General features: G+C 43.9%; 1 protein-coding gene across 1 annotated transcript; it reads left to right on the forward strand.

Moving 5' to 3' along the window:
• Window positions 1–6753: 6753 nt before the first annotated feature.
• LOC135537881 (inactive tyrosine-protein kinase transmembrane receptor ROR1-like) lies at window positions 6754–7686 on the forward strand (the record flags this gene model as incomplete). Its single annotated transcript, XM_064963893.1, has 2 exons — window positions 6754–6966; window positions 7568–7686. Coding segments are annotated over 2 exons (332 nt in total), but the record flags the coding sequence as incomplete, so codon positions are not given.
• Window positions 7687–9222: the final 1536 nt, after the last annotated feature.

The raw sequence follows: 9222 nt of genomic DNA on the forward strand, positions 1-9222 counted from the left end.
CTCCTCTCTGCACAGACCATACAAACGCTCCACACCGCGTGGCCGCGGCCACCTAATCTGGTGGTCCCAGCGCGCACGACCCACGTGGAGTTCCTGGTCTCCGGTAGCCTCTGGAACTGCCGATCTGCGGCCAACAAGGCAGAGTTCATCTCAGCCTATGCCTCCCTCCAGTCCCTCGACTTCCTGGCACTGACGGAAACATGGATCACCACAGATAACACTGCTACTCCTACTGCTCTCTCTTCGTCCGCCCACGTGTTCTCGCACACCCCGAGAGCTTCTGGTCAGCGGGGTGGTGGCACCGGGATCCTCATCTCTCCCAAGTGGTCATTCTCTCTCTCTCCCCTTACCCATCTATCTATCGCCTCCTTTGAATTCCATGCTGTCACAGTTACCAGCCCTTTCAAGCTTAACATTCTTATCATTTATCGCCCTCCAGGTTCCCTCGGAGAGTTCATCAATGAGCTTGATGCCTTGATAAGCTCCTTTCCTGAGGACGGCTCACCTCTCACAGTCCTGGGCGACTTTAACCTCCCCACGTCTACCTTTGACTCATTCCTCTCTGCCTCCTTCTTTCCACTCCTCTCCTCTTTTGACCTCACCCTCTCACCTTCCCCCCTACTCACAAGGCAGGCAATACGCTCGACCTCATCTTTACTAGATGCTGTTCTTCCACTAACCTCACTGCAACTCCCCTCCAAGTCTCCGACCACTACCTTGTATCCTTTTCCCTCTCGCTCTCATCCAACACTTCCCACACTGCCCCTACTCGGATGGTATCGCGCCGTCCCAACCTTCGCTCTCTCTCCCCCGCTACTCTTTCCTCTTCCATCCTATCATCTCTTCCCTCTGCTCATACCTTCTCCAACCTTTCTCCTGACTCTGCCTCCTCAACCCTCCTCTCTTCCCTTTCTGCATCCTTTGACTCTCTATGTCCCCTATCCTCCAGGCCGGCTCGGTCCTCCCCTCCCGCTCCGTGGCTCGATGACTCATTGCGAGCTCACAGAACAGAGCTCCGGGCAGCCGAGCGGAAATGGAGGAAAACTCGCCTCCCTGCGGACCTGGCATCCTTTCACTCCCTCCTCTCTACATTTTCCTCCTCTGTCTCTGCTGCTAAAGCCACTTTCTACCACTCTAAATTCCAAGCATCTGCCTCTAACCCTAGGAAGCTCTTTGCCACCTTCTCCTCCCTCCTGAATCCTCCTCCCCCTCCCCCTCCTCCCTCTCTGCAGATGACTTCGTCAACCATTTTGAAAAGAAGGTCGACGACATCCGATCCTCGTTTGCTAAGTCAAACGACACCGCTGGTTCTGCTCACACTGCCCTACCCTGTGCTCTGACCTCTTTCTCCCCTCTCTCTCCAGATGAAATCTCGCTTCTTGTGACGGCCGGCCGCCCAACAACCTGCCCGCTCGACCCTATCCCCTCCTCTCTCCTCCAGACCATTTCCGGGGACCTTCTCCCTTACCTCACCTCGCTCATCAACTCATCCCTGACCGCTGGCTACGTCCCTTCCGTCTTCAAGAGAGCGAGAGTTGCACCCCTTCTGAAAAAACCTACACTCGATCCCTCCGATGTCAACAACTACAGACCAGTATCCCTTCTTTCTTTTCTCTCCAAAACTCTTGAACGTGCCGTCCTTGGCCAGCTCTCCCGCTATCTCTCTCAGAATGACCTTCTTGATCCAAATCAGTCAGGTTTCAAGACTAGTCATTCAACTGAGACTGCTCTTCTCTGCATCACGGAGGCGCTCCGCACTGCTAAAGCTAACTCTCTCTCCTCTGCTCTCATCCTTCTAGACCTATCGGCTGCCTTCGATACTGTGAACCATCAGATCCTCCTCTCCACCCTCTCCGAGTTGGGCATCTCCGGCGCGGCCCACGCTTGGATTGCGTCCTACCTGACAGGTCGCTCCTACCAGGTGGCGTGGCGAGAATCTGTCTCCTCGCCACGCGCTCTCACCACTGGTGTCCCCCAGGGCTCTGTTCTAGGCCCTCTCCTATTCTCGCTATACACCAAGTCACTTGGCTCTGTCATAACCTCACATGGTCTCTCCTATCATTGCTATGCAGACGACACACAATTAATCTTCTCCTTTCCCCCTTCTGATGACCAGGTGGCGAATCGCATCTCTGCATGTCTGGCAGACATATCAGTGTGGATGACGGATCACCACCTCAAGCTGAACCTCGGCAAGACGGAGCTGCTCTTCCTCCCGGGGAAGGACTGCCCGTTCCATGATCTCGCCATCACGGTTGACAACTCCATTGTGTCCTCCTCCCAGAGCGCTAAGAACCTTGGCGTGATCCTGGACAACACCCTGTCGTTCTCAACCAACATCATGGCGGTGGCCCGTTCCTGTAGGTTCATGCTCTACAACATCCGCAGAGTACGACCCTGCCTCACACAGGAAGCGGCGCAGGTCCTAATCCAGGCACTTGTCATCTCCCGTCTGGATTACTGCAACTCGCTGTTGGCTGGGCTCCCTGCCTGTGCCATTAAACCCCTACAACTCATCCAGAACGCCGCAGCCCGTCTGGTGTTCAACCTTCCCAAGTTCTCTCACGTCACCCCGCTCCTCCGCTCTCTCCACTGGCTTCCAGTTGAAGCTCGCATCCGCTACAAGACCATGGTGCTTGCCTACGGAGCTGTGAGGGGAACGGCACCGCAGTACCTCCAGGCTCTGATCAGGCCCTACACCCAAGCAAGGGCACTGCGTTCATCCACCTCTGGCCTGCTCGCCTCCCTACCATTGAGGAAGTACAGTTCCCGCTCAGCCCAGTCAAAACTGTTCGCTGCTCTGGCCCCCCAATGGTGGAACAAACTCCTCACCGACGCCAGGACAGCGGAGTCAATCACCACCTTCCGGAGACACCTGAAACCCCACCTCTTCAAGAATACCTAGGATAGGATAAGTAATCCTTCTCACCACCCCCCTTAATGATTTAGATGCACTATTGTAAAGTGGCTATTCCACTGGATGTCAGAAGGTGAATTCACCAATTTGTAAGTCGCTCTGGATAAGAGCGTCTACTAAATGACTTAAATGTAATGTAAATGTAAATACAGTCTGAGACTTATTTCCATTGTTAAATCATGGAGGATAACAGACAATAAAGTCTGGGACTTATTTCCATTGTTAAATCATGGAGGATAACAGACAATAAAGTCTGGGACTTATTTCCATTGTTAAATCATGGAGGATAACAGACAATAACGTCTGGGACTTATTTCCATTGTTAAATCATGGAGGATAACAGACAATACAGTCTGGGACTTATTTCCATTGTTAAATCATGGAGGATAACAGACAATAAAGTCTGGGACTTATTTCCATTGTTAAATCATGGAGGATAACAGACAATAAAGTCTGGGACTTATTTCCATTGTTAAATCATGGAGTATAACAGACAATACAGTCTGAGACTTATTTCCATTGTTAAATCATGGAGGATAACAGACAATAAAGTCTGGGACTTATTTCCATTGTTAAATCATGGAGGATAACAGACAATAAAGTCTGAGACTTATTTCCATTGTTAAATCATGGAGGATAACAGACAATAAAGTCTGGGACTTATTTCCATTGTTAAATCATGGAGGATAACAGACAATAACGTCTGGGACTTATTTCCATTGTTAAATCATGGAGGATAACAGACAATACAGTCTGGGACTTATTTCCATTGTTAAATCATGGAGGATAACAGACAATAAAGTCTGGGACTTATTTCCATTGTTAAATCATGGAGGATAACAGACAATACAGTCTGGGACTTATTTCAGTTGTTAAGTCATGGAGGATAACACACAATACAGTCTGGGACTTATTTCCATTGTTAAATCATGGAGGATAACATGGAGGATAACACACAATACAGTCTGGGACTTATTTCCATTGTTAAATCATGGAGGATAACAGACAATAAAGTCTGAGACTTATTTCCATTGTTAAATCATGGAGGAGAACACACAATACAGTCTGGGACTTATTTTCATTGTTAAATCATGGAGTATAACAGTCAATACAGTCTGAGACTTATTTCCATTGTTAAATCATGGAGGATAACAGACAATAAAGTCTGGGACTTATTTCCATTGTTAAATCATGGAGGATAACAGACAATAACGTCTGGGACTTATTTCCATTGTTAAATCATGGAGGATAACAGACAATAAAGTCTGGGGACTTATTTCCATTACAAACGCGGAGGATAACAGACAATAACGTCTGGGACTTATTTCCATTGTTAAATCATGGAGGATAACAGACAATACAGTCTGGGACTTATTTCCATTGTTAAATCATGGAGGATAACAGACAATAAAGTCTGGGACTTATTTCCATTGTTAAATCATGGAGGATAACAGACAATACAGTCTGGGACTTATTTCAGTTGTTACGTCATGGAGGATAACACACAATACAGTCTGGGACTTATTTCAGTTGTTAAGTCATGGAGGATAACACACAATACAGTCTGGGACTTATTTCCATTGTTAAATCATGGAGGATAACATGGAGGATAACACACAATACAGTCTGGGACTTATTTCCATTGTTAAATCATGGAGGATAACACACAATACAGTCTGGGACTTATTTCCATTGTTAAATCATGGAGGTTAACACACAATACAGTCTGGGACTTATTTCAGTTGTTAAGTCATAAAGGATAACACACAATAATGTCTGGGACTTATTTCCATTGTTAAATCATGGAGCATAACACACGATAGTGTCTGGGACTTATTTCCATTGTTAAATCATGGAGGATAACACACAATAATGTCTGGGACTTATTTCCATTGTTAAATCATGGAGGATGACAGACAATAATGTCTGTGTAACGGCGTTCTTCTTTTGTTGAAAGAGAGTCGGACCGAAATGCAGCGTGTAAGTTACTCATGTTTAATAGTGAAACAAACAAAACGAACTATACATGAATAACAAAATAAATACAAAACAACAAACGGAACGTGAAACCAATTACAGCCTGACTTGTGAAACTAACACAGAGACAGGAACAATCACCCACGAAATGTAAAAGGAAACCCAGGCTATTTAAATACGGTTCCCAATCAGAGACAACGAGAATCACCTGACTCTGATTGAGAACCGCTCAGGCAGCCAAACCTATTAAACACACACACCCCTAATCAGCTACAATCCCAACTACTACAAACCCCAATACGAAACTACAATACATAATAAACCCATGTCACACCCTGGTCTGACTAACTAATAAACTAAAACACAAAATACTAAGACCAAGGCGTGACAGTCTGGGACTTATTTCCATTGTTAAATCATGGAGGATGACACACAATAATGTCTGGGACTTATTTCTGTTGTTAATTCATGGAGGTTAACACACAATAATGTCTGGGACTTATTTCCATTGTTAAATCATGGAGGATAACACACAATAATGTCTGGGACTTATTTCTGTTGTTAATTCATGGAGGATGACACACAATAATGTCTGGGACTTATTTCCATTGTTAAATCATGGAGGATGACACACAATAATGTCTGGGACTTATTTCTGTTGTTAATTCATGGAGGTTAACACACAATAATGTCTGGGACTTATTTCCATTGTTAAATCATGGAGGATGACACACAATAATGTCTGGGACTTATTTCTGTTGTTAATTCATGGAGGTTAACACACAATAATGTCTGGGACTTATTTCCGTTGTTAAATCATGGAGGATGACACAACAATAATGTCACCAGGACTTATTTCCGTTGTTAAATCATGGAGGATGACACACAATAATGTCTGGGACTTATTTCCATTGTTAAATCATGGAGGATGACACACAATAATGTCTGGGACTTATTTCCGTTGTTAATTCATGGAGGTTAACACAATAATGTCTGGGACTTATTTCCATTGTTAATTCATGGAGGTTAACACACAATAATGTCTGGGACTTATTTCCGTTGTTAATTCATGGAGGTTAACACACAATCATGTCTGGGACTTATTTACATTGTTAAATCATGGAGGATAACACACAATAATGTCTGGGACTTATTTCCATTGTTAATTCATGGAGGTTAACACACAATAATGTCTGGGACTTATTTCCGTTGTTAATTCATGGAGGATAACACACATTGTTGTCTAATTTATTTCCGTTGTTAATTCATGGAGGTTAACACACAATAATGTCTGGGACTTATTTACATTGTTAAATCATGGAGGTTAACACACAATAATGTCTGGGACTTATTTCCATTGTTAAATCATGGAGGATAACACACAATAATGTCTGGGACTTATTTACATTGTTAATTCATGTTGGTTAACACAAAATGAAGTCTGGGAATGATTTCCATTGTTAATTCATGTTGGTTAACACACAATGAAGTCTGGGAATGATTTCCATTGTTAATTCATGTTGGTTAACACAAAATGAAGTCTGGGAATGATTTCCATGTTGTTAATTCATGTTGGTTAATTCATGTTGGTTAAACAATGAACAATGATTTCCATTGAAGTTAACACAAATGAAGTCTGGGAATGATTTCCATTGTTAATTCATGTTGGTTAACACACAATGAAGTCTGGGAATGATTTCCATTGTTAATTCATGTTGGTTAACACACAATGAAGTCTGGGAATGATTTCCATTGTTAATTCATGTTGGTTAACACACAATGAAGTCTGGGAATGATTTCCATTGTGGTCCTCTTATTAAAATGTTACGTTGCTTTTATTGTTTGTTTTGACCCTCAAGTCTATCCTCTCCTCCTGTCCTCTCTGTGTAAGGACGAGTGTGAGATCCTAGAGAATGACCTGTGTAAGACCGAGTACATCATCGCCCGTTCCAACCCCATCATCCTGAAGAGACTGAAACTACCTAACTGTGAGGACCTGGCGGGACACACCAGCCCAGAGGCTGCCAACTGCATGAGAATAGGGATCCCCATGGTCGAGCCCTTCAACAAGAGTAAAATTATATTTTAGTTTTATTGGTTATTTTTGGTAGATCAGCTTTAATATTGCAGATAGACTTTGGGTTGGGCGGCAGGTGGTTAGAGCGTTAGGCCCGTAACCGAAAGGTTGCTGGTTCGAATCCCTGAGCTGACAAGCGAAAAATCTGTTGTTTGCTCCCAGCCGCTGAAGGCGTGGATATCGGTTAAGAAAACCTCCCTGTACTTCTCTGATTCAGAGGGGTTGAGGTTAAATCTGGAAAGACACATTTCAGTTGAATACATTCAGATTCTATCAAATTAATAGTTTGCATTATTCGGATGGATATGGAATGATATACCATATGCACAGACAGACTGTACACACATCTTCATAGCACACACCATCAACTAGAGGAAGATACTTTTTACTTATTTTTACTGTCTACCTCAACGTGTTCTATTTGAGAGGTTCTGTCAGAACCCATAGGGTCCATTAACAAAAGCAGACCTGTATACTTTCATGTTAACATGGATCTGCATATCACAGTGAAGCCCATCAACAATAAAGTAAAAACGCTCTCATTTATACATTCCAATTGTCTAACAATGTTCTCATGTTCTTCTCCCTTTGACCAGACCACAAGTGTTTCAACAGCAGTGGTTCAGACTTCCGCGGGACGGTCAGTAAGACCAAGTCAGGTCGTCAGTGCCAGCCCTGGAACTCCCAGTACCCTCACAGTCACACCTACCTGGCGGTACAATACCCGAGCTCAGCGGAGGACACTCCTACTGCCGTAACCCCGGCAGCAAGCAGGAGGGACCATGGTGTTTCACGCTGGACGAGGGGGTCCGCTTGGAACTATGTGACATCCTGTTTGTGGTGAGATATAGAGGGGGTTTAGGTTTATATAGCACTAATTACACCCTATCTGTGGTGAGATATAGAGGGGTTTAAGAGTTTATATAGCACTAATACACCCTATCTGTGGTGAGATATAGGGGGTTTAAGGGTTTATATAGAACTAATAACACCCTATCTGGTGAGATATAGAGGGGGTTTAAGGTTTTATAAGCACTAATAACACCCTATCTGTGGTGAGATATAGAGGGGGCTTAAGGTTTTATAAGCGCAACTACCCTATCTGTGGTGAGATATAGGGGGGTTTAAGGTTTTATAAGCACTAATAACACCCTATCTGTGGTGAGATATAGAGGGGTTTATAAGCACTAATAACACCCTATCTGTGGTGAGATATAAAGGGGTTTTATAAGCACTAATAACACCCTATCTGTGGTGAGATATAGAGGGGGTTTAAGGGTTTATATAGAACTAATAACACCCTATCTGTGGTGAGATATAGAGGGGGTTTAAGGTTTTATAAGCACTAATAACACCCTATCTGTGGTGAGATATAGAGGGGGCTTAAGGTTTTATAAGCACCAATAACACCCTATCTGTGGTGAGATATAGGGGGGTTTAAGGTTTTATAAGCACTAATAACACCCTATCTGTGGTGAGATATAGAGGGGGTTTATAAGCACTAATAACACCCTATCTGTGGTGAGATATAAAGGGGGTTTATAAGCACTAATAACACCCTATCTGTGGTGAGATATAGAGGGGGTTTAAGGTTTTATAAGCACTAATAACACCCTATCTGTGGTGAGATATAAAGGGGGTTTATAAGCACTAATAACACCCTATCTGTGGTGAGATATAGAGGGGGTTTAAGGGTTTATATAGAACTAATAACACCCTATCTGTGGTGAGATATAGAGGGGTTTAAGGTTTTATAAGCACTAATAACACCCTATCTGTGGTGAGATATAGAGGGGGTTTATAAGCACTAATAACACCCTATCTGTGGTGAGATATAAGAGGGGGGTTTAGTTTATATAGCTCTAATGACCCCACTTTCTATAGTGAGAGGGTGTTAGCAGTGTGCCAGGCTGGGTTATAAAGGCTTCATAAACACTAAGTTATTATTGGGAGTCAGTGCTGCGACCTATCACATAGACACAGTAGTTGTTATGCGTTATGTTATGGTCTGTTTAACAATAAGTGACAGTACTACCTGAGTTCATTATGTTGGTAATTGACAGTGTATTTACAGTGTTTAGTTGCCCTGTGTCCCATCAGAGTATAAAGAGAGCGTGGGGGCAGTAACATGGAGATTCTGTACATCCTGGTCCCGAGCATAGCCATCTTCCCTCTGTCCATCGCCCTCCTTTTCTTCTTCATCTGTTTGTGTCGTAACCCAACCCAGAAGGCTTCTCACCCCCAGCCCCCA

Source organism: Oncorhynchus masou, unplaced genomic scaffold, assembly GCF_036934945.1.
Source record: "Oncorhynchus masou masou isolate Uvic2021 unplaced genomic scaffold, UVic_Omas_1.1 unplaced_scaffold_8676, whole genome shotgun sequence".
Lineage (NCBI taxonomy): Eukaryota > Metazoa > Chordata > Actinopteri > Salmoniformes > Salmonidae > Oncorhynchus > Oncorhynchus masou.